The 13,642-nt window shown below is 36.9% G+C and overlaps 1 protein-coding gene across 1 annotated transcript; it reads left to right on the top strand.

The window, feature by feature from the left end:
- Nucleotides 1-108: 108 nt before the first annotated feature.
- On the top strand, nucleotides 109-13,268 carry LOC123698702 (protein app1-like). Its single transcript, XM_045645451.1, has 12 exons — nucleotides 109-342; nucleotides 413-564; nucleotides 1,971-2,191; nucleotides 2,522-2,668; nucleotides 2,940-3,063; nucleotides 4,872-4,977; nucleotides 5,953-6,121; nucleotides 7,694-7,900; nucleotides 9,398-9,713; nucleotides 10,257-10,393; nucleotides 12,191-12,307; nucleotides 13,108-13,268. Exons 1-12 carry the CDS (start codon nucleotides 297-299, stop codon nucleotides 13,190-13,192), a joined length of 1,827 nt encoding a protein of 608 aa, XP_045501407.1. The 5' UTR covers nucleotides 109-296; the 3' UTR covers nucleotides 13,193-13,268.
- The last annotated feature ends 374 nt before the right edge of the window (nucleotides 13,269-13,642 follow it).

Raw genomic sequence — 13,642 nt, 5'->3', positions numbered from 1 at the left:
GTGAACGTAAACTTCAAATAGACAGTTGAATGATTACCTATAATACCTATTTGAGTAGGTATATCGAATTTTTTCACTTTGACATTGACATAATCTAAACACAACGGCCTTGACATTTCCGTTTCTGACAGGCGCAGCACGGGCAAAATACAAACTCAAGACGCATGATCAATTTTCTCTGTCCCTATCGCTTTTATGGAAAGCGCTCCACTAGCGAGCAAATTGATTTTTGATTTAAATAAATAGGACAAAAATAACTATGCCCAAAACAATGTGGACGTGAAATACCATTAAAAATGTGGAGTAAAGCTGTGTTGTGTTTAACGACTATACACATTTATAGTAAGTGGTTTATAAATTCCTGGTGGAAAATAATAATGAGTGGGTACGGTTAATGGATATGTATGTACAGGTGTAGCAGCACAAGGCGAGTGTACCGATTTACACGGTAGAACTGTAACCAATGGATTACACTATATCCCTGGCCCAGATACATGCACGCTCTGCATATGTGACAATGGCTTACCCAGAGTATGCAAAGCGGTCTTGTGTTCACCTCCGCAGGTATTTTTTATTTATAACTAAAAAAAAATACTAGGCAAAAGTCAGTTCAAAAGTACCTACATAAAAATCAAGTATTTAATAGATTTCGTTCATGAATTAGATCAATAAATTGGACAAAACTGTAGTTAGATTTATTCTGATTGGAAATGCAGTTAGTGTCATGTGAATAATAGGTATTTAAATTATGCTTTGTTTAGACATGTCATAAATTTTAATTATGCACTCATTAACATTGTAGTAATGCATTCTAAAACAATGTTATTGTAACTATTTGTAACATTTTCCATTAATTAAATTACTAATACCTATACTAGGTACTGCTGTAATCTTCTGTGGATTTTACAATTTATCTGGAGAATTATTAATGGAGATCAGGGCCACAATACTATCTATATACTTTTTACTTTAAAAATATTTAAAACATAAATTCTATGAGTATCATGCTGTAATTTCATTATTACATTTTTGCTTATTATATTGGCAATTCCAAGGATATATTCCTAAGTATTTTTATATATTGTTAAATTAAGCATTTATTTAATTTATCCTACTAATATTATAAATGCGAAAGTTTGTATGGATGTTTGTTACTCTTTCACGTAAAAACTACTGAACCAATTACAATGAAATTTAGCAAACATATAGAGGGTAACTTGGATTAACACATAGGATAGTTTTTATCCCGGAAATCTCACGGGAACAGGAACTATGCGGGTTTTCCAATAAGAAAAAAGAATCTTATATCTTATATGTTTTATATTAGGTAATTATGTATCAATTAATTTATGATGTTAATGTTTTTATAGTGTTTTTACATGTTAATTGCACTTATTTTACTGTCTATTAAGCTTAGAAATGGATAAAAAAATATTCTAGAATGTCCATTGTTTAAGGAAATGATGGTGTAAAAGATTACGATATATTTGCTTTCTACATGCATTGTTTTATAAGTACTTATTATTTTTCCGCTTTGAAAACAAGGTCAGGCACAGGCAAAATATATAAATATAAATTTTCCTTACTTTCTCAAACTACTCTATACCTTTTCAATTGATCTACTTTTCCTAGAGGAAAGTAAGCATACAAGACTAGCCAGAAGACTGTGGTCTGGACGGTACACGGGGTTGTTCCAGTCGGGGCACGGCGTTAAAAATTATATGGATATTTAATATATTATATATACTTACTAGCTTACCGCCCGTGGCTTCGCCCACTTTCTCTAAAACGATTCGAGATTTAAACAATACTATCACTCAAGTTGGATCGAATTGCACATGGTGTGCGAATTTTATTATAATCGGTTAAGTGGTTTAGGAGTCCATTGAGGAAAAACATTGTGACACGAGATTTATATATTATATATACTTATGAAAACAAATTCTAAAAGTCTCAATTTCTCTCAAAAGGATTGCCGATCGTTTCGTGTCGGCACCACTTGCTGTGAATTCATCTGTTTGGACGATGTAGTGAAACCAGCGGAGGGCGTGGAAGCGAACCTTCGGGTCGCGGCCGGGGGCGCCGCTGCGATCGTACTGCTCACTATAGCACTTGTTGTGTATAGAGTTAAGAAACAGAAACGACGACGACCTACACATGCTGACGATCAACGCAGTTTGACTAGCATTGGGTATATTTAGATAGTTATTTTGGCTAGTTATTTTACAGTTTTCAGGGTGTTGTTTAAATATAATACGACATACCTTATAATAGCAATTAATAAATTTTTTTATGTATAAACAAATACAACATACTAATAATAACAACAGAGTAAAAAATAAAACAAACCTGTTGTATTGTACTTTGTAATTTTTCATACGTCTTAATATCATTGTTTTCTGATGGTTATTGTTAGCTTAATCGTGTGAAAATAGGAATCGTAAGTCCAGCTATTAAAGTAGTATGTTTATCTAAATTCTAAGGCAACATTCATTTCGAGTAACGCTTTTTTTTCCCGTAGGTATATAAGCGGAAGTATGGGGTACATGGGCAGTGGCTGTGAAACAGCGTCTGGCGCGTGGAAGCCCTCAGCTCAGTACCTACCGAGGGGCGAAGCTCCTCCTCCGTACGACGAAGTTATTGCACAATGCCGACCTGATTCACTACGGTAATAGATAATTCTGTCAAAAATTAATTAACTTGTAGTGTATTAATTTTGTAGCAATAGTGTTACATTTTGATTGATTGATTGCCAATTCCATGTGTAAGTATGGATGGATATCCTGCAATGCATATTATCCTTAGCAGAGTATCCTGCAATTTATCACCAAGTAGTAACTATTTAAATCAGTTTAAATTTCACAAAAACTGCTCTTATCATTATATTACATAAGGTCGAAAATACAAAACATTGTTCTTAATACTTCTTATGTATGCAGATTAACGAACGAAACAGCGTTCCATCGCACGTACCCATCGACTGTGGAGTCCATTTCCAGGCCCGAGGACGCGATGCAGTGTGTTGGACACGGCTATGTGAACCTTCCGCGGCCTGTTACTCAGGTAAGTTGTTTTTGAAATATTATTATTTTTTCTAACCGACTTCAAAAAATGAAGCATGATCTTTAGGTTTTAATTTTTTTATGAATGTTCAGTGATTTCTCCGTGAACACTGTCTTCAATTTTTTTATTGATTTCGTAATAAATAGGCTTAAATATAAATTGATTGCATGTACAGATAAATTTATTATAAACAGCCTAGGTAATTGTTTTTGATAAGAATGTTTATCCAAGATTCCAACTCGATTAACGCACAAAAAATAAAACCATAAAAGTAAGAATATCGCAACGGAAAAAAGTCTATTATGTTCGAGGATTTTTCCGGTTTCATCAATTTACATAATTTATTTACTATTTATTAATTAACATAATTAAGTATGATAAGGTTTTAGCATGAATATTCAATAGCAATAGACAAAGTTAGTTTCGCATTTTTTTTCGTAGTTAGTTTGGATAAGTACAATTTTTTTACTTAATTTATTTGTTTACAATCTATTTATGCGTCTCCTATCCAGGAGACACATAAATAGATTATAAACAATTTTTTTTTTCTCTTATAAAAATACTTTCTGAATCTCTCATTCTCGTATTGTAAATATGTAACATAAGACATAAATAGGCGGAATTTGTAAATGACATTTATTATGAAGACATCATTACATAACATTAGTTATTTTAGTGTTTTATTTTGTATTGTGAATCTTAGCGCCACCGCATCAAATATAATAATTATTATATTTTAATCACATTTTAATGGTATCACTAAGTGACCTACTATTTTATATTCTTTACAACATCACTCAAAAAGCGATAAAATGATTAATTTCCATTTTAAATTTTGAAAATCCTTTAGCACGACTACTTAAAGTGAGTCATGATTTAAAAACGTAGTATCGATATAAAATCTGTATGAGTCACAGTTTAGCATGACGTAGAAGACGAGCGAAAAATACATAATAGAATAATTAAAGTTAATTGCACTCACACGTGACTGTAATGATTATTTTTATATACTATACACGATTACAGTATTATGTATAGTGTCCTACCTAAATATCACCTTAACATTGTAAACAGTCTAGTAACGAAAAATAATATTATGTACGTTGAATTTCAAGCCGATGTTATGATGGATCTTAATTTATCTAGCTAGCAACCGCGTAAGTTACAGATAAAGTCTGATCTTACAGTTTCTACAAATTAACAGCGACATAAAACAAAAATACATTTAAGCATTCACCTTACTTAATTGGTTCAATGAATATTATATGGAATTGTTAGTGATGCAATACATTTGTTTTACGCTCGACTTGAATGACTAATCAGAAGCAAAGTACGCGAGTTTGTTATCAATTCAATTTTATGCGTGTGCGTTGGTTCACGTTATTGTCTGAATTAATTAGTAGGGTGAATATAAGGCCCTATAGTGAAAACACACTTCTATTTGAATGAAAATGTAACCTTATTTGGAAAATGTTTTGTTCTATATTATGAAAAAAAGTGTGATGAAAAAGTATTAAAATAATTATCACTTTTTTGTAAGTTTGGATATTATAATTATATTAATATTAAATATAACTAAATTATGCGTCGTTACCTGTGTTAAAATAGAAAATTGTTGTTCAAGTTACATAACACACTAGTTAGGTTAATTACCAAATTCAAACACATGTTACCTATGATATACATAAAATTTAATTTATCAAATTCAAATTCAAATTCAAATTATATTTATTTGCAAGAATGTAGTTACAAATTATAGATGTTTTAATTACAATATTCTACCCATTGATTGGGTGTGCATATTTCAGATTGCAAACACGCAGAACTGCTTCAACGCACCCCTACTGCAGCCGGTGCACGTGCCGGAGGCGCGTGAGTCGAACATCATACCGCATCATCCGTTGCCGCCGAATGGTAATATTTTGTAACTGATTTCTTTCGCTCGCTTTTCGCCGTCTGTGTGTCTGTATTCTTAGATCTTTAAAATTACGCAATAGATTTTATTTATTTATTTATTTATTATGATGGTGTTTTTAACCCATTGAGCCCCAAGCGGCCCGATCGGTCCCAGACACAAAAGATTTTCTATTGGTTACGGGGCCTGAGTTATTATAGATAGAGTGATTAAAGAGGTAGGTTTTATAATTTGTTAAGTTTAAGACAAATCGCGCGTTGCCGCAGGCGGAAAGCTTGTTTTTAAATTTTTTTTATATATATTTAAACACGATAACTTAGATATACATTTTTTAAAGAATTAATTTTTTAAAGAAGAAAAATTCAATTACGAGGCATGATTCGAACCCGCGCGTAAAAAATATTTATAAAGCATTTGAATGCCATAAAATCAAAATATCAAATTTAACGATAACTTAGATTTTATTATATCTATACTTAATATTATAAAGCTGAAGAGTTTGTTTGTTTGTTTGTTTGTTTGTACGCGCTAATCTCAGGAACTGAATCCAATTTGATTTTTGAAAATGAAATTGGTCCAATTTGAAAAATTCTTTCGGTGTTAGAAAGCCCATTTATCGAGGAAGGCTATAGGGTATATATCATCACGCTACGATCAACAGGAGCGGAGTAATGCGGGTGAAAGCACAGCACAGCTAGTTTTTGGATATAACGGACTTAAATAGTTTCTAGTTACAAATATGTATTTAATTACAATTTTATTAATAACATCGTTTTAGTCGGGTGACATGTTCAGAAACTTGTGTCACACCAAAACCTCACGAGCGCGATCGCAGGTATAACGAGAGAGAGACGGACCGATCTCCCGTCTCATCTCGAGCGTCTCATCTCATCATACGACGTTATCACGTCATTATAAACATCTCGATCGTAAACCTACTTTACAAACAACCAATTTTTTTTTGCAACTCCTAGTGGTGGGTTTCCCGAGCGCGGTGCGTTTGACGGGCTCGCTGGGCGCGATCAGCAACCGCGCGCTCAGTGTGGCGCGGGACGAGCACGAGCGGGAGAGGGAGAGGGAGAGAGAGAGGGAGAGGGAGCGACCGCATAACGTGCCCGGCTTCTATACTACGCACACTTCGCTGTGAGTACACTTGTTATTGACTGCTATCCTTGGTTGTCGTACTGACGATTTTACAAGTCATTTATTAACATAAATAACATAAATAGATCACTGTCATCTAATTGTTTCAAATTAAATAAGAAATAACTTGCCATTATCGTAGCCTGACTATAATAATCAGACTTGTTAGTTGCGCACGATTTTATGTGTACATTGACGTACTGACATATTTGATAATAGAATAACCTCTGGTATTTAATAAGTATATCGCGTTAATAGAATGCCGTGTTAATTCACTAACCCTGTAACACATCCACTAACCAAGTCTCAGGCACCGCACGATCGGAGGGCGACATACTGTTGTGGCTGCAGTCTGTCGTAGTGCTAGGCATGCGCGTAGGGTAGTCCGCGACTACATACGAGTGGATTGTCAATGGCAGGCGCGCCTGGGGTGCCGTGAGCGTTCCCACCGGAGATACCGGGATCCCCTCTTTACATGCGCGGAAGTAAGCCACCGTGAGGTGTTAGTCTGTAGAAGGACTGACATAACCGTGCTGCTGCCCCCGAAGCAGCCGGTATTCATGATGAATTTCCTCGCGTTAAAAAAAAGGCACCGCACGGTCCTCTCAATCTTCATTATATCACTATAGTATCGTTAACACAATCATGGTACAATACGCGTCACGTAAAAAGAACGCTGGATGAAAGCGATGGGGTGTGTTTGCACATGGATCGAGTTTTGCACGAAAGCCATGTGCCGATTATTTTATTTTTGAACTAGGCCCGCGAATCGTAGCTTCGCAATTACCTATTTGTTATTCTTATAACCACTTCATAACGCCAAATAGACCGATAAATCGCCAATGCGCAGCGATCCGTCAGCGTTCTTTAACCGACTTCAAAAAAAAGGAGGAGGTTATCAATTTGGCCGGTATATATGTATATATTTTTTTTTTATGTATGTACACCGATTACTCCGAGGTTTCTGAACCGATTTACGTGATTCTTTTTTTGTTCGATGCGGGATGGTGTCGAATTGGTCCCATAAAAATTTTATTCGGATAGGCCCAGTAGTTTTTATTTTATGAGCATTTTTGTCTGTAGGTATTTGTAAATTTTGCAAGTGCAAGTTTGAAGTCGGTTGTTTTTAACGCAGTTATCACTTGTTTTACTTGACGCGACGTGTAACTACCGACCAGCCCCCCTAGACAAGTGGCTTTCTATTAGCGTAACGTTTGATAGAATAGATTATGAATGTATGAGATTGACGTAAGCTGTCGATACATTTATCTACAGCTTATGTCAATCTCATACATTCATAATCTATTCTATCAAACGTTACGCTAAACGAAAGCCACTTGTCTAACCCCCCTCCCATCCGATTAGGGCCCTTCTGGCCTCCTCCACTCAAGCGACAGCTCAAGCCGAGGTTCGTGGTCCCCGTCAAGGGGGGACGCCCTTGTGCATGTCGCTACCAGGGTGAACCTTCAGTTCACCCCCGCGTCCGCGTTAAAATGTAGTAGCCCTTCTGGCTAACATTGAGAAACACCATACAAAAAAAAAAAAAAAAAATCTAACCCCCCTGTAACGCAGACACCGCACGATCCCGCGGCTGTCGGCGACGGAGGCGGGCGTGCTGAGCCGAGCGGAGCGCGCGTGCGGCGAGGTGCGGCGCTCGTTCCACCGCCCCGAGCCGCCGCGCGCACCGCCCACGCACCCGCGCTCCGTGCCACGCAACCTGGATACGGCACACGATGCGCACGCTTTGGATGCGCTGCCGGCGCTTGGCGTGCTCAACGGGTACGTGATTTGTACCTAAGAATTTTTTTTGTATATAAAAAAATAAAATTGCAATAACTTTTCAACGGCTAACTTTTGGATATGGTATTATAAGATCAAATCAGTTTGTTTTGACCCCTACTACACGCTCTTAACAGGAATAGGTCGACTTAACCTGTAACCCTGTATAAATGGGATCGCTTCAACGCCATTTTCAGACATTATAGATTAGACATTTTGAGACTTGATTCAAACGATTTTTTATATAAACTAACGGCACTCGACACGTGCCCCGTAATCTGGACACGGCACACGATGCGCACGCGTTGGATGCGCTGCCTGCGCTGGGCGTGCTCAACGGGTATTTATATTTATTTTTTTTGAAGTGAAAACTGCTTTAGCGGCGTTGAGCACTTTTTCTGTAATGGGTATAAAATCTTAAACTCGCGTCAGGACACGTGACCTGATCAAAAAAGCGTAAGACGGATGTCAAACATGCTCAACGTTAATAATCAAGTTTTCACTTCTGCCGGCACTCCCGGAGTGCAACTCGTCTTTTTTTTATATATTGTTGATAGGGAAGCGCTTGACCACAATCTCGCCTGATGTTAAGCTGAGATGTGGTCTAAGATGGAACGCACTTCACTATACGCTTGTACGTGATTTGTACCGATGAAAATTTTATTCCAAATAAGATGGACATTTTCAGACGTTATAAGTGATAATTCTAACGAATTAATTATGAGGTAAGATACCGGCATATGTAGCGCGCTACGGAACTTGGATATGGCACATGATGCGCTGCCTGCGCTTGAAGTGCTCGATAGGTACGTGATATTATTTACTAGCTGTGCCCTGCGGTTTTACCCGCATTACTCCGCTCCTGTTATCTAAGCGTAATGATATATAACCTATTCCATGTGTAGGTATATGATTATAACCTTCCTCGATAAATGGGCTATCTAACACCGAAATAATTTTTCAAATCGGACCAGTAGTTCCTGAGATTAGCGCGTTCAAACAAACAAACTCTTCAACTGTATAATATTAGTATAGATTTATTTATGCTTTATTTATTGCTCTAGATAAATTACAAATTGAGACTTTAGCTATAGGATACATTGTAACAAACGGTGGCCTTATCGCTAAATAGTGATTTCTTCCAGACAATCGGTTGTACAGAGATAAATTAAGTAAATTATGTTTATTTATTGTAAACAAATTCAGCAAATGGCGCCTTTATGACTCAAAACTGTAACAAAAACTAAAATAGTAAGACAATGATACATAATACGCCAACAATTGAAATTACTAGCATTTAAAGAAAAACATATAATTATATACTTGCAATTCTATTTATAACAATTAAATTAAAAATTAGACAGATATATTATTTTCTGCCTCTTTGCATACTAGTTGTATTTCATGTACGAAAAAAATAATATTTTTTAAGTATTTATCATTTGTTCAGTTATGTTAATGGCCAGTTAATGTTTTAAGTTGTAACAAATATTACAGAACACTGAAATCCTCCGGCGGCAGATCACGCGCGCACAGCGAAGAACAAGTCATGTGCGACAAGCCGAAGAGCGCCAAGCCTCCAGCACCAGCCCCTCCCCCGCACGCCTCCCACACTCCCCTCCCGCTGCACCCGCCAACCCCGCACTCCTCCCACACTCCCCTCCCCCCGCACACGTCGCACGCCCCCCTCCCCCCGCCGCACATGCCGCACCCCCCGCACCCCCCGCTCACCCCGCACGCCCCGCACACCCCGCTACCGCTGCCCCCTGAGCCAACGGCCCCGCAGAACACGTTGCCGCTCACTGTTGATAAGGTAAAATAGATTTAGAAGTTTGTTGTGCAATTAAAATTAAAATTGACTTGATAAAAAAGTTACCTAAATTTCTTACTTGACTTGGTTATATTTATTGCTAGATTTCCGCCCGCGGCTTCGCCCGCGTTTGCAAAGGAAAACCCGCATAGTTCCCGTTCCCGTGGGATTTCCGGGATAAAAACTATCCTATGTGTTAATCCAAGTTACCCTCTATATGTGTGCTAAATTTCATTGTAATCGGTTCAGAAGTTTTTACGTGAAAGAGTAACAAACATCCATACAAACTTTCGCCTTTATAATATATATTAGATAGATAATATATTAGATAACACGAATCATCTAATAGAAGATTGGCAATTTTGCTTTACCCCCTCTTAAAAGACCTTTCAATCGTACACATAAAAATATAGTTTGCCACGTACACATAATGATTAAAAAGCGTATTAAAATGTTATAGGTACGTATCTGTTGTATTTTTTCATTTTTTCATACATCTTTGACTTACAGTATAAAATATACCAACACATAACATTTTTATTACAGCCATCATGCGTGTGTAGCTACACGGGCGGCACGAGCGAAGCGGGCGATGCGAGCGAAGCGGGCGTGGCGCGGGGCGAAGACGAGAGCGATGACTATCGCAGCGAATGTGCTAACTGCAAGTCCACGGATGAGGCTGGGTGAGACTTATGAACTATAGTTGTTTTTTGCAATCAAGTTCTGTTTTGTATCTTATATTCTTATTAAGTTATTAGTCAGTTTTCGATTGGTCCAATTAAAAATGTAGTACTTTAGTATGTAGATAGGTATGTAGGTGCTGTGCTGGCGCAGGATTTTCGGCCGCGTCGCACAGACACATAGCGTCGCCCCTCAGTTGTCCCATAGCTCGCGCCACCGACCCACGTTTTGTAGTTAGTGAATATAAGTAATATATTTTTGTGTAATTTAGAAGAAATATAAAATTTAATTGGCCGCTATCTTTAATTTCATCTCCCTACACACAGCTACACTAAAGGTATGTTCATATTATTTTGTTTAGATATCTATAGTTAAACTAGCTGTTTCGGCAAGCGTTGTTCTGCCTTACTTTTATCACTTAGGGGCATGATAAATAGATGTTGGCCGATGGCCGATCCGCACACAAATTTCATAAGAATCTATCGAACCGCTGTGACACGAGAATTTTATATACCTACTAGCGGTCCGCCCCGGCTTCGCCCGTGGTACATATTAACGTTTTCTCTACATAAGAACCATCCTCGTACTTCAAGGAATATAATAAAAAAAGAATTATCGAAATCGGTTCAGCCGTTCTCGAGTTATGGAATTACAACGAAAAGTGGCATTGATTTTTATATATTAGATATACCTATATAGAGATTATCACAGGTTAGTATACTGTAGTTTAGTCTAGTATTAAAATGTTCTAAACTTTAAGTAGTGATGTAGAAAAATTGATGCAGTTCTTTATAAATTAAATCTCACTCATCAAATTAAAAAAAATATTCATTATAATTGAATTCCTGTAAATCTTACATTAAGAAGTCTAATTTTTGTAAAAAATATAATTCTAATTACCTTATAGTTCAGGATACATCGCCCATTTTTGCAAGTGACTACTATCAAGCTGATTTTCCGTTTGTAGCTTTATTTTGATGAGACACCGAATAATTTCGTGTACGAAACTCTCGATTGTGGTAGCTTACAGAGATAACAAGGATAAAATTTTTTGATTTGATGGTTCTCAAATATTTATTACGCAATTTGTAGGACAATATGTCTGTTGAATTATATAAACATTAACTAAGTGAATATAAATTTATAAAGAATAGAAAAAATTCGATCACGAGGCGGGACTCGAACCCGCATCCTTCGCGCCATTCCGGGGCGGATGCCTAACCAACTCAGCCACTTGTGACCCGCCCGAGTAATCGAATTTATTCTATCCTTTCAGTTTTATGTGTCTTAAGGGACACACCGCGCGCCATCTATTGAGATGATTTAACATATTAAGATATAACCGCCTCGTGATCGAATTTTTTCTATTCTTTATAAATTTATATTTATAAAGCATTTGAATGCCATAAAAACCAAAAAATATAAATTAACTAAGTGAAAACAAAAAAATCAGCTTTTTAGTAATCATTTATGATGACCTCGTTATCGATACACTTTGGAAAGGGGGACTCTTTGAACAAACCATAGATTTTGTAGGACAAATATTTTTTCGAATAATTTAGGTAATTATCTTGAGATTGAACAAAAAAAAAATTCATTCAGTTAGTAATAAATATTTGAGAACCATCAAATCAAAAATTTTTATCCTTGTTATCTCTGTTAGCTACCACAATCGAGACTTTCGTACACGAAATTATTGGGCGTCTCATCAAAATAAAGCTACAAACGGAAAATTAGCTTGATAGTAGTCACTTCCAAAAATGGGCGATGTATCCTGAACTATATAAATCCCGTGTCAGGTGGGAGGAGGGCGGCGCGTGGTCGTGCGGCACGCAGACGCTGCAGCGGCGCGCCCCGCCCCCCGCGCCGCCCCCGCCGCACACCGCCACGCTGCCGCAGCCCGTCACCCGCCACGAGTATGTCGACACTTGTTTATTTATTATATTCAAACAATCAATACTAATATTATAAATGCGAAAGTAACTCTGTCTGTCTGTCCGTTACTCAATCACGCCTAAACTACTGAAAATGACGCAATCCCGGAAATCCCACGGGAACGGGAACTATGCGGGTTTTTCTTTGACTGCGCGGGCGAAGCCGCAAGCGAAAACCTAGTTAATTATAATTTACGCGTTGCACTAAAATCTAGATCATTGGATCGTTTCAAACGTAAAAAAAGTACCACACGATAAAAACTTACTCCTTGCACTTAAACCAAGAAGCTTATATCTAATACACTGGAGATTGCACTATGAACGTTGACTTGTCACGGGAAGATATGACCTTGAATGACGCCTGGTTGTTTTTTTGTCCCTTTCACACCAACTTGCCAAGTTAAGTGTGAAAGGGACAAAAAAACAAGTTAGCCAGTCCAGCCCCCCTAGGCAAGTGGCTGTCTATTAGCGTAAAGTTTGATAGAATAGATTATGGAATGTATGAGTTTGACATAAGTTGTAGATAAACGTATCTCCAGCTTACGTCAATCTCATACATTCATAATCTATTCTATTAAACATTACGCTAATAGAAAGCCACTTGTCTAACCCCCCAGTACGCGCTATTATAGGATCGAATTCGTCTATTTGAAGAACGCGTCCATAACCAAAACTAATTAAATACATATGAACCAAGTATATATTTCATGATATACAGAATGCACAGAAACACACGAGACACGATGTCTAATAATATTGACATGAAATAACATCGTTTTCAGACGCAATGCCATGGGTCAGCCATCTAACTGGGAAAATTGGTTCAACACTATCCCGGATTCCGACAGTGAGTCTGAAGAGGAATAATTTAATGGTCCATGACATTTTTATAGACCTTTATTTCAGAATTTTAATAATATAGTCACAGATCATGACGATATTTATTTGATTTTTATGCGTACTTGGTATTTTATTATTAACGATTTGTGTTCAAAATATATCGTACAAATGGATAGAAATTCAAAAGTAATGATTCGATTTTAAGTATGGAAGTCCGTTTGTCGCACAAAATTATTAAAGGAATTTTTTTCCGCAATCAAAATTATAATTTTCTTAAAGTGTTTTAAAGTGAAACTTTTATTACATCGTCTCAAACTTTTTGGTCTGTGTAGCGCATGTCGCGTGACGCACGATACGTACGATAATTATCGTACAAATACGATAATTTTTTAGTTAAATGTCTATAGTGTGAAAAAAAGTTTCACTTTTACCGTGGTTTCATAAAACCACACAACTTTTTTTCAATATCAATCTACT

Source organism: Colias croceus, chromosome 16, assembly GCF_905220415.1.
Source record: "Colias croceus chromosome 16, ilColCroc2.1".
In the NCBI taxonomy this organism is placed as follows: domain Eukaryota; kingdom Metazoa; phylum Arthropoda; class Insecta; order Lepidoptera; family Pieridae; genus Colias; species Colias croceus.
Note: the sequence above shows the minus strand (reverse complement) of the source record. Positions and strands in the feature narration are given on the sequence as shown.